This window comes from Molossus molossus, unplaced genomic scaffold (assembly GCF_014108415.1).
Source record: "Molossus molossus isolate mMolMol1 unplaced genomic scaffold, mMolMol1.p scaffold_m16_p_14, whole genome shotgun sequence".
Lineage (NCBI taxonomy): Eukaryota > Metazoa > Chordata > Mammalia > Chiroptera > Molossidae > Molossus > Molossus molossus.
In genome coordinates this window covers 19766237-19789738 of record NW_023425349.1, presented here as the reverse complement: position 1 = coordinate 19789738, position 23502 = coordinate 19766237, and the positions used below count along the sequence as shown (strand labels likewise).

Below are 23502 nucleotides of genomic sequence, written 5' to 3'. Positions count from 1 at the left end.
ATATATGTATGAGTGAGTGTATATGTATGTTTTATACACACAGAAAACAATCTAGAAGGATAATCACACATTATTTATAGTTGTTACCACTAACACATGAGATTAGACAGGAGAAAAAGATAAATTTTACTTTATTTTATCCTTCTCTGTCTTACTTATATACTATTGTAATCTTGAAAAGGAAAATAAAAGTGTGTATTAAACAGCTAATTCGCCCCTGGGGTTCAACAGAGAAACTTTGGTTGTAAAACCTACCTTTTCCAGAGATTCCTTCTCAGCTCGGAGGTCAGCCAGCTCTTCTTCCAGTGCTGTCATCCTGAGTTCCAGTTGCCTCCGGCTTTGCTTTTCACTTTTGAATTTGGACTGTGCTTGCTCAGAGGTTTCTTGGAGCTCTGGGATATATGAGCAGAGAGACTTAGGTGCAGAGCCAGAGCTTTAGTGGGTTATACAGCATCCCAGAAGCTGCTTCTTCAAAGCTGCCTTCTATGATCTTCCAATCCTACCACACAAGCATCTTCCCAATTACTTTAGTATCACCTCACTGACCAGTAATAGGTTCATCAAGCCATATAATGACTCCTCCACTAACCCATATTTATCTCTGTATGTATATGTCACTTTCCACACATACAAAATGGGAAAGTTGCAAGCAGTCAGAGACCACCTTAAAAATATGTCACTCGCCTGACCAGTGTGGCTCAGTGGATTGAACATGGTCCCATGGACTGAGAGGTCTTGGTTCGGTTCCCAGTCAGGGCACATGGCCAAGGAGGCAGCTGATCAATGTTTCTCTCTCACATCAATGTTTCTCTCTCCCTTCCTCTTTAAAAAAATAAAAAAATAAAAAAAATAAAATAAAAACTTAAAAAAATATATATACACATATATATTTATATCACTCGCACAATTCCATTCTAGTCACCATCTCAGCACACTGGACAGATCTATTCATCCAGCCCTTTCTTGCTGCCTGGGTAAAATATTCTCAAGTTTCTTGGTAGCTAGGACATTCTACAAGGATTTGCTTTCAAAATATCCCTTTCTCAAATAAAGTTATTTGAAGTATCTCTTAAAAATGTAATGAATCAATATTTATTTTGTTAGGAAAACTTTTGAGACCCTATGGTACTCTTGAGGTAATTGTCACAGGACACCACAGAAGCAGAAAAAATAACTGTATGACATTCAAATCTAAGCCTATCTCTCATATGCACCCAGGTTATGTTATGCTCTGAAGGAAAAAATTTATCTTCAAGATATCACTGTACCAATTGACATCAGTGTTCTTTAGCTATAAGACAGTGTACTTGGCTTCTTCCCAACTCTGCGACTGCTCCAGCTACACCACCGGTCCCATGTGTGTCTTCCCAGTTTGTTTCTATACACTGAGGGGGATAAATCAACATGCTGGTCTTCTATTCAAGTCACCATGGCTTGAGTACCACCCTTTGTGCCAGGCACTGAATTAACACTAATTTTGAGGAAAGAACTTTACAAAGATGAGCAAGACACCACCCTTTCCCTCTAAGGGCTTGCATTCTAGAGGGAAAGACATGCATATAAATAGTGCTGATCAAAGGCAACATGTGAGAATGGTAGTAATAATGTCTGAGAGAAATAATTTTAAAGAAGATCAATTGTAGGGAAAAAAGCAACAAGAAAATCTTCTGAAAGAAGGAGATTTTGGGGGGAAAAATAGAGACAAATATCGGTGATGGTGGGCACACCAAGTCCAGAGAACAGCATGGATAAAAAGCAAGACAAGAACAGCAGATGTGCTGAAGAGTAAAGAGTAGAGCCAGGATAAACTGAGCAACATAATGGGAAATAAGCCAAGCTGAAGGGGCCTTGAGTGCTGGCTAAAGAGTTGCTATCCGTTTTCTAAGAAAGAGGCAACCAGTACAAGAAGCATCTATTTCATAAACTTCCACTGTGTCGTGAGTTATAGGAACTCTCTAACTTCCAGGCCTCTGAGGACAATTGTAAGTACCAAAGATACTGAAGGCAACACTTGTTCAAACAAGTGGAACTGTAGCCACTGACCAACTCTAAATGAATTGTCAGTTCTTTTGTTGTCCTTTATATCAAACCATCACATAGGTTATACTCGCCCACCTCAATGTTTGGCTGTCTTCACAAACTTCATAAGCATTATGCCAGACGTATCGAGAGGAAAGGAATAGTTTTCATTCCTTAAGTTTAAGTGGTCAAAGTTAGCCCTCTCCACAAAGGACATACCTGAGAGCTCAGCCTGCAGTTTGGTGAGTTGGCCCCTGAGGAGGTCTGTCTCCTTCAAGCTTTCTGTCAGCTGCATCTGCAGCTCTGTTTCTTTCTTTTGGTAAGCAGTCATTTTCAGCTGCAGATGAGAGACCTGTGCAGTGGCTGCTGCTAATTCTTCTGTCACCTTGGCCTGGAGAGTAACAAAGTATGATGTCACTTTAAACAAAGGCATTCTTTGTCTCTAAGTGATGACCCAACCTCACATACTCTATGCTGACTGAATTGAAAGGAAGGGAGCTAAGCCCGTCCTCAACCTGCATTGAACTAAAATTAAGCCTTCCAAATGTACAAAATGTCTGACTCAGGTATTCCCTTGCAGAAATTTGTCCTTAGGAAATATTTTGAAGACTACAAAACTTTTGCTACCATGATGTTTAACATAGCATTCTATATAGTTGCAAAAAAATGAAAAAATAAAATACTAAAAAATGGGCTTGATTAAACAAATTATTATGCACCTATCCTGCATGTAACTATTAAGAATGGGATTGTCTGCCATGGCTGGTTCAGCTCAGCAGTTAGAGTGTCAGCCTGTGGACCAAAGAGTCGTGGGCTTGATTCTGGTCAAGGGCATGTACCTTGGTTGTGGTTCGGTCTCGGGACCTGATGGGGTTGTGCAGAAGGCAACCAATCAATGTGTCTCTCTCACATCGATGTTTCTCTCTCCCTCCCTGCCTCCCACTCTATCTGAAGATAAATGGAAAAATACCTCGTGTGAGGATTAAAAAACAAAAAGAATGTGGTTGTCAAAGAATATTAGTGGCATGTGATACGGTCACAACCTACTGGTAAATGTTATCAATCCGATACATAAAAACAGGTATTCCTACCATTTTCTAACTTTTCTACAACGTGTATTTTTAAAATAAAAAATAATATTAAAAAAAAAAAGTTTTTTTATCCTCACCCGAGGACACTTTTTTGCATTTATCTTCAGATAGAGCTGGAGGGAGAAAGGGAGGAAGAGAGAGAGAGAAATATCAATGTGAGAGAAACACATATAGAGTGGCTGCCACCCACACGGCTGGGGCCGGGGACAAACTGCAACTGACATACATGCCCTTAGCGGGAACCAAACCTGGGACTCTGGTCCACAAGCCAATGCTTCTAACCACTGAGCCAAACCAGCCAAGGTGATATGTAAAAATTTTAACTGAACATCTTCAAAGGCAGTTTCTGCCTAGCAGTACTGCACTACTAGTAGTACTATAATGTAAAGGTCAGTCCCATTAGAGTTACTGCTTTGGGGGTTCTTACAAAACAGAGCCAATAAAAGAAGGGAAGGTATCAGCTTTTTTGACTGCTTAATGTATGTTAAATGGTGCTATGTATCAGCCAAATGGAAGCAAAATATTCATTTTTCAAAAATACCTTGGAAAGTCCTCTAATGCTATTCTATGTATTAAGGGTGATAAAAAAAAATGGTGATTAAAAGAATGTCAATAAAGCCCTGGCCGGTTTGGCTCAGCGGTTAGAGCGTCGGCCTGCGGTCCGGAGAGACCCGGGTTCAGTTCCCGCTAAGGGCACGTGCCTTGGTTGCAGTTTGTCCCCGGCCCTGGTTGGTCGTGCGGGTGGCAGCCACTCGATGTGTCCCTTCACGTCGATGTTTCTCTCACTCTCTCTCTCTTCCTCTCTCTCCCTCCCACTCTATCTGTACAAAAAATGGGAAAATATCCTCGGGTGAGGATAAAATAAAAAAGAATGTCAATAAAAAGGAATGTTAAACAAATGACAAATACCATATTAATTTCACCTGAACTGATGTACTCCTATAAAAATTAGAAGTCAGACAACAGGAAAGGCAGTAAGTGGTTGCTCCTCTATTGACTAGTCTTGATTTTTGGGCAGCAATGCATTTTTGGGGTTGAACCATCTCTCCAGTACTATTATATTACTACTACCATTACTGCTCTTATACTTTACATGCATTTTTATAGCTGTCTACATTCTTATTATCATTCCTTACGGTAGTCACTGTGCCCACTGTAGTTTTAAATGTATTTATTTAAACAATGCTCAGAGAGTTTTGCATATATCTGTGGCTCGAAGTTCTATGTCAGACTGAAGACCACTCACATAAGCCCCATAGCAGCTACGACCACCAGAGAAGAGGCAGTGGGATCAATGATCACTCTCTCACCAAAGGACAAGCAGAGTGGAAGGTCACTCAAAAGCTCTTCTTATCTCAGGACCATATATAGAAAAACCTATCAGAAGCATGAAAAGTAATATTCTCACCCAAACATACACATACCTACACAGAGAAAACAGTGACGGGATGAATATTACATTAACAATGGTTTTCTTTGAGTGGGAAGACTATGGGCAAGTTATATTTTATGCTTGCTTATCTCTTATCTAAATTTTCTAGAATGAACAAATGCAACTTTTGTTATCAGAAAGAAGTATGAGTGAATGCATATATGTATGCGCAGACGTGTGTGTATAATTACAAATTTTTTAAAGGGTTTGCAATATCAGATGAGAAGAAAAAACATCAAAAACCTATAAAGTAGATGGGATGGCTCCCTGGTTCCCACCCTGGATCAAATTCTGCTGTTGACATGGACAGCTGGGAAGAGAAATCAACAAGAGGAGAACTAAGAAAAACAAGTTTAAAAAAAAGCACTCAAGTTTGGAGGAAAATGGTACCAAAAAGAGATAGTAATTTCACAAAAGAAAAAGAACATAGGTGACTAGAAGTGAGACCCTGGGCAAGTCTTTTACTCTCTTTGAGCCTCAGTTTGCTCTTTTGTAAAGTAAGGTTAACTAGATGACCTCTACTAGCTCTTCCAGTTTTAACCATTATCCCATGGTTTTATGTGGAAATATTAATATTGTCATAGAAAAAAATAAATAATTTCATTTACCAAATATTCACTGAGCATTTAACCATAAGTTTCCGAGCTGTGTTTGAAACAGAAAACTGCCTCCAGAGATGAAAGGACCTCATTACCTCCCTTTATGAGGACAGATAGCACAGGGAAGACTGCTAAGTAAGAAAGAAGTGGAAATGGGAAGAATCAAGCTTTGAAAAGTTTCACTGTAAAGATAACGTGTGGTACTTGGTACCTGACTCATCAAAAAGTGATAACTCAACCCAGGAGATGCCTTCAGATAGATTTGTGTGAAGCATGGTGCCTAGTGAGTGTTTGCCAGATGTTAGCTGTTATTACTGTTTTTGTTATTATAAATAGAGTATCTACCAGTATCAGTGCACTGTGCCAGACATTTTTGGAGTTTAACAATATGAAACATTTGGGTAGATTAATAAGGTAATTCAGGTGTTGTCAAAGTATGACCTGTAGGCAAATTGACCTGCTGCCTGTGTTTATAAATAAAGTTGTAGTCGAACAGACACACACACACTGATACTTAAGATGAGAATCATACGGTAAACTTACCAAAATCAAAGGTGTCCAGCTGGCACCACCATAGATTGTGGCAAAACAAATTAGTAATAAGAGCAGTGATTCCTTACTTGGTTGTGTATCAGAATTAAGGCCAGCATTTTATTTTTTTTATCCTCACCCGAGGACATTTCTCCATTTTTTGTTCAGAGAGAGTGGAAGAGAGAAAGAGAGAAACATCGACGTGAAAGGGACACATCGAGTGGTTGCCACCCACACGACCAACTAGGGCCGGGGACAAACTGCAACCGAGGTACATGCCCTAAGCGGGAACCGAACCTGAGTCTCTCTGGACCGCAGGCCGACGCTCTAACTGCTGAGCCAAACCAACCAGGGCAAGGCCAGCTTTTTAAAAGTTAAGATTTAGATCCTGGCTAAAAATATGCTGAATTAAACTCTTAAGGTGAGGTTTAAGAATAAGTATTTTTAATCAAGCCCCTCAAGTGATTCTGAGATTGCTTAACCAATGTTTGGAAACCCCTGATCTAGAACAAGTTATAGTAATCATTTTAGACCTGAATTGTGAGACCAACCAATATATCTGGATGCTCCTGCAGGGACTAATGAGGAGGAGGAGAAGGAGGAGGAGAAGGAAGAAGGAAGAAGAAGAAGGAAAGAAAAAGAAGGAGGAGGAGGAAAGGAAAGGAAAGAAAAAAATTAATTAAAAGAAGGAGAAACAGTAAAACATGGGGAGTGATGAAGTGACTCCAATACCGCTGAACTGATCTAGGCACAGGAGTCAGCCACAACAAACACAGGATGGTGAAAAGTAGCAATGGGAAACAATCAGGACTGGACAGGACTGTGCAGGGCAAGGCATTGCTTATTTGAGGATATGGATAATATGCCTAAGAGAACACAAAGAATAAAAGCATGACATGTAAGTAAGAAATCGTCATCATAACCAGAAGATGAGAAAGTGAGTCAACTCCACAAGTTCTAAAGTGCATTCCATTCCATTTTTCATGTTTTTAAGGAAAATTCAAATACAAAATATCAACTATTTCTTAACCTCTGAGAAAAGAGCAGAAGAAAGGATTGAGAGCTCCCAGCTGAAGCGTGATGGCGTAAACAAGAAGGACTCTACCCCAGTTAAACAGTGTCACTGGAACAAGAACAGGAGGATGAGCGTCAGAATCGGTGGATTCCAGCCCAACAACCACTAGAGACTTCTTTATAGCTACTCCAGAAACAGGCTGAAATTTCTAATTCTGAGCTGACTGAAGTCAGACAGCAGTACAGTCTTTAAAATGCTCTGGCAGACACAGAAGAGGAGCAAACCAAACAATTTTAAATTTCACTGAAACATTTGTTACACAGCACAACAGGAATTTTCTATCGATTCTGTCAACAGAATAAATTTAGTTTGTAATAAGGTGCATAATTCCTACCTTAAATTACTAAGATCAGTGATTGTTTCTGAGTCAACTTACTGCAAAGTATATTATATAACAGATGTCTGGATAACGGGTATATTAAAATCTATTGGAAGATTTCTAGGTCTCTTCCCAATGATAGCAAAAATTCTAATGAAAAGCAGATTGGTAAGTACGTACACAGGACTACTCCTTGGATCTACGCATCCTGACCTGACCTTTTCTCTCCCATTACTTTACCTTCTCTTGCTCAGCATGCAATACTCTTGCCTGTGTATTTTCTGTGGCTGTTTGAAGTGAGTTGTTCCTCTTCTCCATCATCAGGTTACTCTGCTCAACATACCTATGAAATAAATAGGGAGAGAGAAAACATTTATCAAGCACCAAATATATTCCAGGTGGGGCATCCATTCAGTCCTCGTAACACTGCTCTATATCTTCATGAAAAACAATGTGAAGGCATTTTGTTTCTCTTAGAGCTGCAAGTAATCAGGTTTGGAGGCAGGTGAACTGCTTTGAATTTGCATGAAGAAGAAGAGAGACATTGGAAGGGTGTGTGGTGAGAGGGGATGAGAAGGCAGAAGCGACTGAAGTAAAAAGGCTCCAAGGAGGGAAGAAAAGCAAGCCACTCCTTGGCCCCCTTCCACGTGAGAGACAAGAGACACCAAAGAAGAGGAATATGGGAGAATGATTTTTTTAAGTGAAACACTATATGCTATGACATGTATCCCTGACCTCAGCTCCCTCAAATCTTCTGAAGGATCTAGAAAAATTACAAAATACTTGGGTTGTATATGGAAATCAATGAAGTTCTGGTTGATTAAATAGATTCAGCCTAAACAGAAGAGAAAGAAGAGTTGCTACCAGTTTTCTAAGTGTTAACACTACTTTTATGGATGCAGAAACTAGGGCCACTAGGAATAAATACAATGCCCAAAGTCAGGTAACAAATGAAGAGCAAAGCTGGGATTCAAACATAGGTCTGCCTTACATCACAGCTTACTGAGCTCTTTCTAAAGAAATACCTCTCAGAAAAGCAATAATTCTCATGACAGGCAGAAAAGAGAAATACAAGAAATACAGATAAACTGCCCTAAACAAACATGTTTACTTAAATTGGTCATTTATAAATTAAACCCTTTTGTCCATCCTAGCTAATGCCCCGTACCTGTCATTACCTCTGATTTCGTTCAATTAGTTCACTAATCTTGTCATTCTGTTCTTCTATCCGACTGCTTTTCTCAAGGATCTCTTGCTTCAATCTTTCATTTTCCTGAATTCAAAATGTATGATATATAACTTAAGTTTTTAAGAGAAAAGTTCTAGATAAAAGGGAATCAACTTGAACAGTTGATACTATTTTGAGCAAAAAAACTAGAACTTACGTCCATACAGATATAATAATTAAAACAACATATCAAATTATATCTGATGGCTACAAATGCCCAATAAACATATAAAAGGCTATAAAATAAAGTAGAATTCTAGAGTGGGGTCAAAGAGAAATGTTTCCTCCTAACTATATAGTGATAAGTCACTTGGACCGAATTTAGCCATATGGAGTTTCCAGAATTTCCCAACTCAGTGTAGCATTTATCACATGCTCTCTATTTCCGGAGTGGAGGTTTTAAAGGGTAGCACATCTCGGGAAAGAGCAGGGGCAAGATCTCCAGGCTGAGTGTCCCGTTCCTGATCACCTCACCTGAATAATTCGCTGGATGTTGCTCATAATCATCCTTGTTTCCATTGTAACTGACATGCTGGGAACGAGCAGGGAATTGCCAGCACTGTGCTTCTGCAACTCTTCCACCTACAAAAGGGGTGCCAGAAAGACTGTGAGAATTTTATTTTTTATTCCAGATATTTCTCCTTTTTGCCCCACTTGACACCCTCCTCCTGACACACACCCCCCCCCCATACACACACAGGATTATTGTCTATGGACTGTGAAAAATGTTTAAATGGAGAAATCTAAGGTACCCAAGATAGAACCACTTTTTTGAGGGGGCTAATGAGTTTCTGAGACAACATCTAAAGTAAGCTGGAGTTTTCTTCTGTTAACTGGATCCCAAAATATCTATCCTTCTAGGGAAATAACTACTATAAATATAGGAAACCAAGGAAGAGTTTATCCACAGTTTTGGTTGCTCCCTATTTGTATCTACTGCTTGTATCTACTTTCAACACAGCCCCCAACCTGACTCAGTCACCTTAGTCATGAGATGATCCATTTTATCAGCCACTTTGCTGACTGCCATTCGGATTTCAGTATTATGCTGTCGGGCTTCAGTTATGAGATATGAAGCCATGTCACCAGATCCTAAATGGAGATAAGTCAAAAAGAAAATTACGAAACTGCTTATAAGGATGCTCAATGAACTTAGTGAGAACCTCAGTGAATTTAGTGAGGGCCTCAAGAGCATAAAAAAGGACCAGTCAGAAATGAAGGATGCACAGTCAGAAATAAAGGAGGCACTAACTGAAATAATGAATAATTTACACAGATTCAATAGTAGAGTAGGTAAAGCCAAGAAGCAAACCATCGATTTGGAATATAAAGAAGCAAAAAACACCCAATCAGAACAGCAAAAAAAAAAAGAATCTGGGACAACTTCAAATGTGCCAACATTCGCATCTTGGGGATGCCAGAAGGAGAAGAGAGAGAACAAGAAATTGAAAACCTTTTTGAAACAATAATGGCAGAAAACGTCCCTAACTTGGTGAAGGAAACACATACAAGTCCAGGAAGCACAGAGAGTCCCAAACAAGATGAATCCCAAGCGGTCCAAACCAAGACACATCATCATCAAAATGCAAAAGGTTCAAGACAAACAGAGAATCTTAAAAGCAGCAAGAGAAAAGCAGTTAGTTACCTACAAGGGAGTTCCCATAAGACTGTCAGCTGATTTCTCAAAAGAAACTTTGCAGGCCAGAAGGGAGTGGCAAGAAATATTCAGAGTGATGAAAAGCAAGAACCTACAACCAAGATTACTCTATCCTGCAAAGCTGTCATTTAGAATCGATGGCCATATAAAGAGTTTCCCAGACAAGAAAAAGTTAAAGGAGTTCATCACTACCAAACCATTATTAGATGAAATGTTGAAGGGTCTTTTTGAAGAAAAAGATAAAATATATGAACAAACAAAATGGCAATAAATACATATCTATCAACAATTGAATCTACAAACAAAATGAACAGGCAGAACAGAAACATTCTCATAGATACAGAGAACATTTTGTTGGTTGCCAGATGGGAGGGGGGGTTGGGAGAATGGGTGAAAAAGGTGAAGAGATTAAGAAGTACAAATTGGCTGCTAGACTGACAAACCTCAAAGAGAAGGGAGTTAGGGGGTGGGAAGAGATAAACCAAAGAACTTATATGCATAATCAATGGACACAGACAACAGTACAGGAAAAGGTAGGAGAGGGGCGGGAGTGGGGAGAAGGGGGTCAATAAGGGAAAAATAAGGAACATCTGTAATACATGCAACAATAAAGATTAAAAAAAAAAAAAGGAACAAAATTACCAAACTGGAGCAGAGGACATTGTAAGAGAAAAAGCCAACAGCTCTCTCAGCAGAGCAAAAAGAGAGAGACATTTCCAAATACTAAGAAATGCTGTACATGATTCACATTTCAGGAGAAGTTGTAGGACAGAAGCAAAAGGACTCCAAAGCTTATAATAACTAAGCTATGCTCCTGAAAAATGCATCGGGGGATACAGTCTGGTTCAAGGACACAAGTATGCCTACTTTGGTCTGCCATAGCACTAGCAGCTCAGATTGTTTCTCCATTCATCCAGCTCGTGCCAGGCACTGTTATCAGGTACCAGGGACACAGCAATGAATAAAACCCAGTTCCTGCCCTTGGTGAGCTCACAGTCTGACGGGAAGAGACTCACATGTAAACAGATCATTACAACAGAATGTTTTAAGTGCAAAAAATGGACCATGTACAAGGTACAAAAGGGCCCAGAGAAAAGCAAGATTAACTCTTTGGTGACATATCCATAATTACACCTCTTGGAGGAGAGGAAGTAGAGACAGTAACAATCAGGGAAGGCTATATAGAGGAAATGACAGATTTCATGGTTTCCTGGATGGAGAAAGGGCAAGGATTCCAGACAAAGGCTACATCCAGGAAATCCATAAATTATGTTCTAGGATATACTTGCTTCTTCCAACCATTATCCTAATGGCAAAGATGATTATTACACAAAACAAAAGCTACAGAACAAGAAGGTAGGATACCATCCCAGCTGTTTACATTTTATTTTGTTTTGTTTTATACACAAGACAGCCACACTTGTACATGCATATAAGAGATCTGAAAAGTTACCCAAGTAACTGTTAGTAACAGTTTCCTATAATTAGGGGGTTTAAATGATGGAGGACTGTACTTTTCACTTTACACCCTTTTGCATTGTTTGGCTGTTTTTTGTTTGTTTTTTTTTGTTGTTTTTTTTTATCCTCACCCAAGGATATTTTTCCATTTTTTGTACAGATAGAGTGGGAGGGAGAGAGAGGAAGGAGAGAGAGAGAAACATCGACGTGAAGGGACACATTGAGTGGCTGCCACCCGCACGACCAACCAGGGCCGGGGACAAACTGCAACTGAAGTACGTGCCCTTAGTGGGAACCGAGCCCGGGTCTCTTCGGACCGCAGGCCAACGCTCTATAACCGCTGAGCCAAACTGGCCAGGGCACATTGTTTGGCTGTTTAATAAAAGTATATTATTTTCATAATTTAAAATTTTTAACAAATCAGTGTTCATTTGTCATCATGCTTTCTCCCAATTTCCTCTAATGTTTTACTATTTTTATAAACTCTACAGAGCCACTCTGACAGAGGAATTAAAAAGGGCTAGTGGGGGAAAATACAAGAAACAAAACCCAGAAAGTGGGATGAGGATTTCTGGGCGGGGCAGGAGAAGATAGAAAATGTTCTAAAATTAGATTGTGGTGATGGCTGCAAAATTCTGTAAACTTACTAAAAAATCATTGAATTATACACTTAAAATGAGTGAAGTTGTATGGTATGTTAATTATATCTCAAGAAAGCTATTTAAAAATATATTTTTAAAAAGAGCAGAGATCTATTGCAGTAAACATGAAAAACATTGGCAAGAAAGAAACCAAAGCAAAAGAAGACCAGAAACTGAGGGGAATCACTCCGTACCTTGAAAATGGGGAGACTGAGAGAGCGGTGCTGGGTATAAAGGCCGAACGGACTGCAGCTGGGAGGTGACAGATGATGCCTGGGGATAACCGTAGGCTGGCATACCTGCATAAGGCTGAGAAAATGCCAAGTTACAGCCGGTTTATAAAACATTTGTGTCTCTCTTTTTTTGCTTAACTCACTTTGATGAAATAAAGTGGACAAGATGGAAGGAGACTCAAACTTATTGAAGCTGTAGACGGCTAAGACAGGGCTTTGGTATTGAGTAAGAATTGCAGCAGGAGCGTTAGCTTTGTAACCCAGCCACTGAAGTCCTACCCAGGAAATGAGGGAAGGGTGTCTCATGTCACTTCTCAGTCCTCTGGTGATATGATTTCATTAAGTAGGAATTCATTCCCCAGCCACTGGGCCTACTGATGGTCTAAGGAATGTTACAACTAAGACAACTCTGCTTAGTTTCCATTGAGGTAAAAGAAGAAGGGTGCACTGAGATGCCAAACTAATCCACCAGTTTCCAAAGGATGCCCCTCCCCTGCTAGAGTCTAGTGCTTATCTGTGTAACCAAGAGCTCTCATTTTGTGCTGAGCCTCAGTCACCTCAATTATAAAATGAAAATAGTAATACCACATCTTAGGGTTGTTGTGTGGACTAAATGAAGTGATACATAGGTAAAGTTCCTAACAGCTATAAGTTAAGTGCCTGGCAGATAGTAAATGCTCAACAAACAGCAGCTGTCATTTTAATGGTGGTTATTCTTTCTTGAATTAAAGAAATGCAGCTAATTTCCAGGGGTAAATATAACTACCCATTAATTATACATTGAAAAAAAACCTTAGTCTATAGGATGGCAATTCTCCATTAGGGAGTAGAGAAAGGGCAAGTGGGCTTTTTTCAATACTGATACACTCCACACCAATGGGACATAGCCCGACTACTAGCACTCCCACCCTTCTATTAAGAATCACTGAGGAAGTGAGTCCCCCATTTTCACTAGGAGTATGTCTTATCCATCAAAAGCATAGGAGCATGCACTGGCTAGTTTGGCTCAGCAGTTAAGAGCGTCAGCCCATGAACCAATGAATCACGGGTTCAATTCCATCAAGGGCGCAAGTACCTTGGTTGCAGTTTGTCCCCAGCCCTGCATAAATAGTAATACCACATCTATGTTGGGTCGTGCAGGAGGCAACCAGTCGATGTGTCTCTCTCACATTGATGTTGTTTTCCATCTCTCTCCTTCTCTCTCCCTCCCACTCTATCTGATGATAAATAGAAAAATGTCCTCAGGTGAGGATTAAAAAAAACCCAAAATGTATAGGGGCAGAAGAAAGTGTCCACTATCCTGACAAACAATCAGCAGAGGCAGACAGGCTGCTGTCACTGCCTTCTGTGAAAACTTAAAAAATCTACTTTAAGGGATCATTTTTGGAGAATAGCCAGACATCAGAGTCCAGTTGTTATTTTCTATGCAGCCTCCACCCTTAACCTACAACTACTGTGCTGAGTATAGTGCAGAATCTTAGCCCATCAGGTGTATGAAAGAAAAGAACATAGAAGTCCGGTCAGTGTGGTTCAGTGGCTGAGTATAGACCCATGCACCAAGAGGTTGCTGGTTTGATTCCCAGTCAGGACACATGCCCAGGTTGTGGGCTCGATCCCCAGTAGGGGGCATGCAGGAGGCAACCAATCGATGTTCTCTGTCATCAATGTTTCTATCTTTCTCCCGCTCTTTCTCTAAAATCAATAAAGGGAAAAAAAAAAAAGAACACAGAAGATATGCATTTATACCCCTCTGCTAGGCATGAGTGAAAAGGAAACAAATATGGATTGGGCCTTGACCATGTGCCAGGCTTTGTACCAGGTGCTTTGTTTATTCTTGCATTTAATCTTCACAATAACCCATAAAGAATATAATCCTTTGACTGGCTTAGGGATGAAAAAGTGGTGGTTCAGGAAAGGGAAAACTATAATCTCTGATTGTAGTGAGCTGCTACTGTATGAATTATGCAGGAAGAAAAGAGACTGACTAGAACCATAATAAATTATAGCTTATAAATGATATAGCTTTAAAATGTTGTTACCTGAAAGGACTGGGAATTTCCAGACACAGCTGAGGAGTGGGAATGGAGAGATGTAACTTGCATTAAGGCAGCAGAGGGAGCTTGGAGTCCAGAAACAGGTGGCTGAGGTGCTAAGATAATGCAAGAAGTTTTCACCGTTACCTATCCTTGCTTGTACAAGTCCAGAGTAGCATTTTACATACTGTCAGGCTTCAGATTTGACCACTTTCCTCACCTAATCTCCTAAAACCAGTTCTACTGGAGTCTCAGCAATGGGCTAGTGGAATGAACGTTGGTGTTCTCAGGAGCATTTGACTCAGACAGACAATCCCATCAGCTGACAGGAAGTGCAGAATTACACAGGGAGAAATCTCATTAGCTGAGTGCAGATTTCCAAAACTGACAATGCAACACAGCAAGCAGACCTAATACATCTGAAAATGCCCTTCCCAGGGATGAACTGACAAGATTTAAACTCCAGTTCAGTTCTCAGTACAACGATGCAGCCTAACAACTTAAGGAACAGTGATGATAACTTTGGTGCTGACCCAGTTCAAGGCCACAGAGCCGTAGAGAGCTTCCTTACCATGAGCGGTCACCTGTGGTAGCACTGGCTGGGCTGGCTGAAGAGAGGGTTGGATAGATGGAGTCGGCGTGGGTTGCCCAGCTCCTCGCAGAACATTCACTTCCTGAAACAGGCACAAGCATTTTGGTTATTATGTCTCAGTCCTTAAGAGAAGACTAAGGCTAACTGTCCACCCTAAACCAACTTATAACACAGTTCCTAGGCAAAAAGTAGAAAGGAAAAGCAAGCAGGAAGTCAAGGGTTCAGAGTGCAGGATATAGGGAGAAAGCACTACTATGTAATAGAGTAAGATCCCTTCTCCCTGTAAACCATATCAAATAATTAAATATAATTTCCTCAAACATCTAAGTTGTTGAAGTTTTATTATCTGAAGCAGCTAAAGTGACTGCTCTCCAGAACTTATTTACCAAAACAGCAGTAACCTTCAGAATGACCCAGTCTGTTCCCACAGAAGAGAGTTCTCTTGCAAGGAAACCTAGGGAATAATCTAGCCTCTTCTTTTCTGCCAAATTATCTCCATAGACCTCAAGGCACTCAATGAAAACAGATAGAGTAGAATTCATTGCACCTTAATTCACCATAATGTTTTGGGGATAATATAGTTTTAGAGTGTTTTCCCCCCATTCTTTCTTTTCATAAAAATCAAAGCAATGTTGTTCTCACTGTAACCCTAAACAAAGTTACCTTACAAACATCTTCCTTATTTATAAAAGGAAAAGAAAAACCTGAAGCACAATATACAGTGACTGTGATCTCTATGCTACAGTTCAAGAGCTGAAATCTCAGGCATTCTTTTACTTTGACACTTCCTCTTGTTCCTGACAGCATCCCACTCTTACATCCCTATGGTTCTAAATTAACCTAAATATCTAACAACAGAGTGAATGAAATTATTATAAATCAATATAATAGAGCACTGGGTGCCTTTAAAGATAATAATGCTTTGCTTTATTTATATTATTGATATTAACATAAATGTTCATATAACATTAAGTTAAAAATGCAGGTTACAGGGCAATATACATAGAAGAATGCCCTTTTTATTAAAAATGTTTCTTCTTTATTAATTCAAATTACTCTACAAAGAATTAAATAACATTTAACATTTTTTTTTTTTTTTATCCTCACCCGAGGATATTTTTCCATTTTTTGTACAGACAGAGTGGGAGGGAGAGAGAGGAAGGGGGAGAGAGAGAGAAACATCGACGTGAAGGGACACATCGAGTGGCTGCCACCCGCACGACCAACCAGGGCCGGGGACAAACTGCAACCGAAGTACGTGCCCTTAGCGGGAACCGAACCCGGGTCTCTCCGGACCACAGGCCGACGCTCTAACCGCTGAGCCAAACTGGCCAGGGCAACATTTAACATTTTTAATAAGAAGATAATCTTGTTCAAATTTCATTTCCACAGACCAGATAAAAATCAATCCTATAATAAGCCACAGAAATCTCATCCTCCTTTAAATGTTAAATCTACTTAGAGTTTTTCCCAAAAGAGATAAAACATAATTGTAAAAAATAAAGTTATTTTGGAAAATTTTTCTTAGGAGTATGACCTTTGCTATGTTTTACATCACACTGAAAGGATCCAAAAAATCAATCAATATTAAGCATTTCAATTGAAAAGGGATGGTTTTATTTAATAAGGAACTAACCAACCAGAAAAGAACTATATTAGAATTAAGTTATTTCATATCATACAACAATTTAAAGATGAATTACAATTTTAGATATAAATATAAAATAATAAATATTTCTTAAAAACACATGTGATGTTTACATCTGAAAGTGGGAAAGCTTTCTAAGCATATAGGAAAAAACTGATTTGGCTGCAGTAAAATTCTTGACTTAAAAAATCACCTCACATACAATGCCAAAAGACACAACAGTGTGATCTTTAGTTATAGTTAACATCAGTGGGAAGACCAACATTTCCCAAGAGGACCTAAACATTCAATCAACAAATATAAGTTCAGCATCTTATATGAATTGGGTATCATGCTGCCTAAGGAGTGATTTTTATTGGCAAGAGTTTTTAGTAGAAGGCGAAACTGCCTACTTAAAACTGCCCAGTTCTTGTGGTGGATGTATGAAATTGTTTCCATTTTTCAGAGAAAGTGCTAATCACAGTAGAAACACAGTACCAATACCATTTTGAATATAAACTCTCTAAATAATAATTCTGGGTTAGAGGCAGAAAAAGCAATAATTTGAACCAAAGGAACAGAAGATAGCAACTTTTGCATTAGTCATTCTAATACAGCCAGGGAAACATACTTCAATTTCTGAATCATTGGAATCCAGCTGCGGTGGAAGGATGGGCAGCATGGGCTGGCCCATTTTAGCCATCCGAGAGATCAACTTGGCCTTGACCATATGAGGATTCTAAAAAGACAGGAAAGTTATAAAAACCACTGTAATCAAGGTTCACTGCCTTCAGTCAATTCTGTCTTTGGGTCTTGTATCATATCCAACAAGAACCCCTGCCATATCTATTTGAAACCATTTCTTCTAAAAAATGAGAACATTTTCTGGCCTACAAACATATATGGGTCATACATAAGAACAACAGTAAAAATTATTCCCTGTATGTTTGGATTGGACAAAGTGATTTCATATGTATTACTTCATTTCAATCAAGTCTCCCCACCAGGCATAATTATCCCCATTTACAGATGAAAAATAAAGTACAGATTAAAGGAAGGAAGCATTTTAGATTATACTAGCCTCTCAAAAGCCTGGGAGAAATTCAGTAGATAGCTATTCAGAAGAGATTTGGGGAGAGAAGGAAACAGGAGCTCTTTGTTCTAAATTCAGGTTCATTTAACTCTTGACTTGGCACTGACTACACATCACACACTAGTGGAGCCACACTGACTATACACTAGCCCCTGTGCTAAAAGCACCTGTATCCATAATTGTTTCAAAGTACAGCCTTTAGCTCGGCTGGTGTGGCTCAGTGTACTGAGGGTCGTCCCATGGACTCAGAGGTCACCAGTTTGATTCCCAGTCAAGGCACATGCCTGGGTTTCCGGCTTAATCCCCAGCAGCGGGCGTGCAGGAGGCAGCCAATCAATGTTTCTCTCTCACATCAATGTTTCTATCTCTCTCTCTCCCTTCCCCTCTCTCTCTAAAAAAATCAATGAAAACATATATATATAAAGTAGAGCCTTCAGAGTGGAGAGACATACCTCTGAGGGTGCATAAGATGACTATTGAGCACAGAAATGACCATAACCTCTATTTTTAAACTATTTTAAAGCTATAGTAACAAGACAATAAACTTGTTTACAGGGATTGACAGTACTTTATTATATAATTTGTAAATAGACAAAGACTGGGAATATGTGCTCATTTTTTTCCTAAAATGATGGAGATGCATAATAAAAAAATGTTGGATCAGACAAGGGAGGACTCCATACCACAGAATAGTATGAGGAAACTTTGTATATATACACTAACATGGGAAGATATTGTTATAGACATCATAATATGTAAAAAGCAAGGTAGATAACATATATCCTATGCTAACTTTTGTGAAAGGGGAGAGAAATAAAACATACATTCCAATTTGCTTGCATCTGCATAAAGAAACATTGTAAGAATATATAAGAAACTAATAAAACCATTACCTAAGCAGATGAGATGGAATGAGGTAGATGGGGGCAGGGATGGAAGTGAGTCTTCTTAATGTATATCTTGTTATATTATTTTGCTAACTATACTATTTGAATGCAACTACCTATTCAAAACAAAAAATTAAAAATGTAAAAAAAAGACAAATATGGTTAATTTTATGTTCTGGGAATTATGCCTCAATTTAAAAAAAAATTATAAAAAGAAAAGGCAGGAGACCTCTAGTAACCAGAAGTTACTGAAACATAAACAGATGACAAAAGTAGCCATGTCTAGAGAGTACAACAGAACCAATACTGAACAATTTTTTTGTGGCTGCTCAAAAATATGAAACTATAAGTGTGTTTCAATTTTCTTCTAATTCTTTGGCTTAACCTTCTGGGTTTAGGAGATCACTTTTTACACATATCAGGTCAATTATTTGCTTAATAATTATTGCTTTGGGCTGAATATAAATGAAATGAACTAGAGCTGGAAAGAAATTTCTTAACAATTTCACTCTATGCAATTGTCCTATTTCCCAGTGTGGTAGATGAAGGCCACAGGACTTTGGAACTTGAAGTACTTTAGTTTTCATCTCATCCACTTGTAGCAAACTCAGATGTCATCACAAACCAGGCAGGGGAGCAGCAAACTACAGTGTACAATCTCCTAATGACATTCAAATCCAAATTTTACACTATGACAATATGCTGGTCTTCTCTCACATGTGGGGAAACACAGAGGGCCAATATCCTGTTCAAAGTCAACGAGCTGATGAATTAGTACAGAATTCCCCTGAGAGAATAAAAGTATGAAGATATGTAATGTAATTATGGTAATATGTAGTAACTACAACAATAAACTAATGTTAAGCACTTTTACAATATGCCAGACATAATACTAAAAACTTCATAGGCATTATTTCATGTAAACTCATAAAAATCTCTTGAGAGACTATTGAAGACATAGTAGGCTCTGAGCTTAATGTTTTACAAACATATCTCTAATCCTTACAAAACCCTATAAGGGAGCTGAGAGAATTATTTCCATTTTAATCATTAAGAAGCTGAGGATCAGAGAAGTTAGATAACTTTCTCAAGGCCACATGGTTATAAGAATAAAGATTTGAACCCAGGTCTGTCTATGCAGAAGTAAGGGGAAATGAATAAAGTAACCATTGAGTTCTAGCTACATCTATGGTTCTCAACATTTTTTTATCGCTACCCTACACAATAAAACTTTTCAGCAAACTGGGGGTGAGGAAGATTGACTCATATACTCACTGTATTTACTGTAAGCTGTTCACTGAGGGAGTTAGATTTGTTACGAAGAGCCGGCTCCCTGAAAGCAAGCAGAACATATGAGATGAAAACAAAATCCATAATCACAAATCTAGATTATACTGATAAACAAATTATTTTTTAAATGTTTGCCAATTTAATAGCTGTAAAACAGAATTTTAACTCTTTAGTTTGCTTAATTTCTGAAAGCTAGTGAAGATAAATAATGTTCGATCCAAATGCTTATTATTCACATTTTTTTCCTTGAGTATATATTTTGTGATTATGCCTTTTACCCAATTTTCTTCCAGGGTTTGGCAGCTACTCTTAAATATCTGAGTTAGTGCTTTTACAGACTATGAATATGAATCCTTTGTCAGAAAAATCTAATGCAAGTATTTTTCCCATCCCATTTTTAACAGCTATTAATTTTTTTTTTAGTTTTTAACTATATCCCTATTTCTAAACCTCTCTAAGAATAATTTTTATGGACAAATAGAGCTTGATACAAATCTAGTATCTGACCCTGACTTGAAAGGCACAGATGTGGGTGGTGACACAACAGGATCAGCAGGTAGACCGTCAGCAACAGGTATGGGAGAAGGGGCTGCAGAATCCCGGGAACCAACACTGTGCCCATCAGAACCGGAATCTCTGGCAAACTTCACCTAGGGAAAGAACCCAAAGGTGAAATAGGTCACCAAAAAGACACCCTTCCCCCTTCATCCTCCTTGCATTTTACTTAGTCTTCATTACACAAGTCATAATCTTAATCTTTTCATTGTAGGTAAATCAGAAAATATAGATAAGCAAAAAAAAAAAGGGGGGGGGGCGGTAGGAATCACCTGTAGTCCAACCACTAAGCAATAACACTGTTAGAATTTTGGATGTAGTATTTCACATTTGTTTTATCTAGGTTCATGTGTGTATATGTATATGTGTTTTTACAAAAATGAGGCCATACTATTCTGCAACCTGCTTTGCCCACTCACTGATATATTAACGTATTTCCAGGTTACTAAATTAATGATCTACAACATCACTTTTAACTACTGAAGAGTATGTTTAATTTCAAGGGTCATGTCCTTAACTGTTATTACCTACAAAAAAATCCAGAGTTATGGGAAGCCATAAATATTAATGCTATTACAAAATATATTTCACCAATTCCTCACTATTGGACATTCAAGTTATTTCTAATTCTTTCTATCACATGCAATACTTCTATGAATAGTTTTATATCTATATATTTGCATAGAATCTTAAATATTTCCAAAGCATAAATTCCCAGAAGTTAAACTGTTGGAAAAAAGTATGCTCATTTTTGAGACTTCTGATAAATACCATTAAATTGCATACCAGCAAGGGTGAACTACTTTATACTCTACATGTAGTATATAAATCCTTCTCAACACTCTTGTTACACTGGGCATAATAATTCTGTATCACCCTTGTCAATTTAATAAGCAAGTCAATTTGTAATTATTCCATTACTGGTTTAAAAAAAATTTTTTTCCCCTTATGTTTACAAAATGCCAGTCTTCATAGGTACAAATTGCTTTATCTATTACCAGCCAACTCAAAGGAAAATTGAGAAACCGTAATAGTTACGGAAAAGGCAGCTGGAAGCATGTCAGGAAAGAGAGCTGAAATGACCCAGCAGAGATAACAGTGTCTAGTTAGGAAAGAGTCCTTCAGAAGTGGGAGGAAATTATATATCTATTTTTCTTTCTTTTTTTATCCTCACCCGATTTTTGCATTTATCTTTAGATAGAGTGGGAGGGAGAGGGGAGGGGAGAGAGAGAGAGAGAGAAAAACATCAATGTGAGAGACACATCAATTGGTTGCCACCCACACGACACCAACCAGGGCCGGGGACAAACTGCAACCGAGGTACATGCCCTTAATGGGAACCAAACCTGGGATTCTCTGGTCCGCGGGCCGATGCTCTAACCGCTGAGTCAAACTGGCCAGGGCTTATATATCCATTTTTATATTTCGATATATAAATATCTTTACTTACTTATGAGAATAAATTGATAGGATAAATTTGTAGCCATGGAATTACTAAGTCAAAAAATGTTCACATTGGATAGAAATCACTATTTAAGGACAAAATAAAAAGTTTAGTGTAGCCTTGGCCGGTTTGGCTCAGTGGTTGGAGCGTTGGCCTGCGGACCAGAGAGTCCCGGGTTCAGTTCCTGCTAGGGGCACATACCAAAAAAAAAAAAAAAAGTTTAGTGTAGAGAAATAATTTGCTCAGTCACAACCTCTCCTAGACTCTGAACAGAGAGCAAGTAAGGATATAAACCTTGGTCTTAAAAAACAAAGTCTTCAGAATCTGGTTTTCAAACATATTTATTCATTTTACTTAATTAGCAACGAGGACTAATCAACACAGCATGTAAACAATTTCACTCACCCGCCTAATCTCCACCTCAAACACCAGGGGTGAGTCCGTTGACTGAGTCCATCCTATTACCCCTTCAGAGCCAGCAGCACAGGCTGGAGGGATGATAAGCAACCGCTTCCCTCCTTTTTTCATGCCCAGCATTCCATCCTCCCAGCCCTTTAGGAATCAGAGAAGGAGAAAAACTCATCAGACACAAACCTCCTCGAAAGGAAAAATGAAGTATGGGACCATCAGGTTTCATTCATCCACATTTTCAGGTTTTGACTTCTGGAGAGAGTAAAGTTTCACCTAATCCCCCACCTCCCCACTGGTTATAAGAATAGGTGGACACTGCTTCTGAATTTACTCGTAAAAGCCAGCACATCCAGAGATGAATGAAACATATTTATCTCAGATGAGAGAAATTGGGAGAAACAGAATGGCATTAAAAGAGAAATAAAAGCTACCATGTATTAAACACATTTTTCCAAGTACTCTAGCAAGTGCCCTACTTGCATTATGTTGTTTAATCCCCAAAATAACTTCATAAGGTTAGCAGTATTATCCCCATTTTACATATGAGAAAACTGAGGCTTAGGGAGGTTAAATAACTAGCCCAAGATCAGAGTTAGTAATTTGTTAAGCCAATATTCAATACCATATCTGTATAGCTTCAAGGGTCATGCCTTAACTGCTATGATCTACACTAAAGTTTCCAAAAGACTGAGAAAAGGAGTCATAAACAACACTATGGAGAAAACCTTTTTGCCCCATGGATGAATGAGTACTTTACAATGTATCAATATGTCCAGTGTGGATATGCTGGGGCAGGGGTGATTTGTATCCAGGGCAGGATGGAGCGAGATTTTATCACACCTCAGAACAGCAAGCGACTTAAAATTTATGAATTGTTTACTTCTGAAATTTTCCATTTACTATTTTCAGACAGTGGTTAACCATAGGAAACTAAAACTATGGAAAGCAAAACTGAGGATAAGGGAGGATTACTGTACATTGTCTCATAGGTAAAAATCTCCCAAATGCAGATAATGTAACACATTTTCCCCTCTTACTTTTTTTTTAATCCTCAGCCGAGGACATTTTTCCATATTTTCTTCAGATAGACTGGGAGGGAGAGAGAGAGAGAGAGAAACATCGATGTGAAAGGGACACATCGAATGGCTGCCAACCGCACGACCCAACCAGGGCCGGGGACAAACTGCAACCGAAGCACGCGCCCTCAGCGGGAACAGAACCTGGGTCTCTCTGGACCGCAGGCGGACGTTCTAACCGCTGAGCCGAACCGGCCAGGGCCCCCTCTTA

The 23502-nt window shown here is 38.9% G+C and overlaps 1 protein-coding gene across 7 annotated transcripts in view; it reads right to left on the bottom strand.

Annotated features, from left to right (window-relative positions):
• The window catches only part of FKBP15 (FKBP prolyl isomerase family member 15), a 60555-nt gene that overhangs the window by 10885 nt on the left and 26168 nt on the right, over positions 1-23502 (bottom strand). For 5 of the 7 annotated variants that reach the window (XM_036260903.1, XM_036260900.1, XM_036260906.1 and 2 more), the window contains 13 exons: positions 22210-22356; positions 20313-20455; positions 19791-19848; positions 17167-17274; positions 14888-14990; positions 14323-14432; positions 12245-12359; positions 9277-9386; positions 8769-8876; positions 8245-8339; positions 7307-7409; positions 2239-2410; positions 256-392 (listed from right to left, as the gene is read on the bottom strand). In XM_036260903.1, the coding sequence (XP_036116796.1) occupies positions 256-392; positions 2239-2410; positions 7307-7409; positions 8245-8339; positions 8769-8876; positions 9277-9386; positions 12245-12359; positions 14323-14432; positions 14888-14990; positions 17167-17274; positions 19791-19848; positions 20313-20455; positions 22210-22356 (1509 nt within the window). Of the gene's footprint in view, positions 1-255; positions 393-2238; positions 2411-7306; positions 7410-8244; positions 8340-8768; positions 8877-9276; positions 9387-12244; positions 12360-14322; positions 14433-14887; positions 14991-17166; positions 17275-19790; positions 19849-20312; positions 20456-22209; positions 22357-23252; positions 23294-23502 lie in introns of those variants that run through there. The other 2 variants (XM_036260907.1, XM_036260901.1) reach the window with 2 other exon arrangements.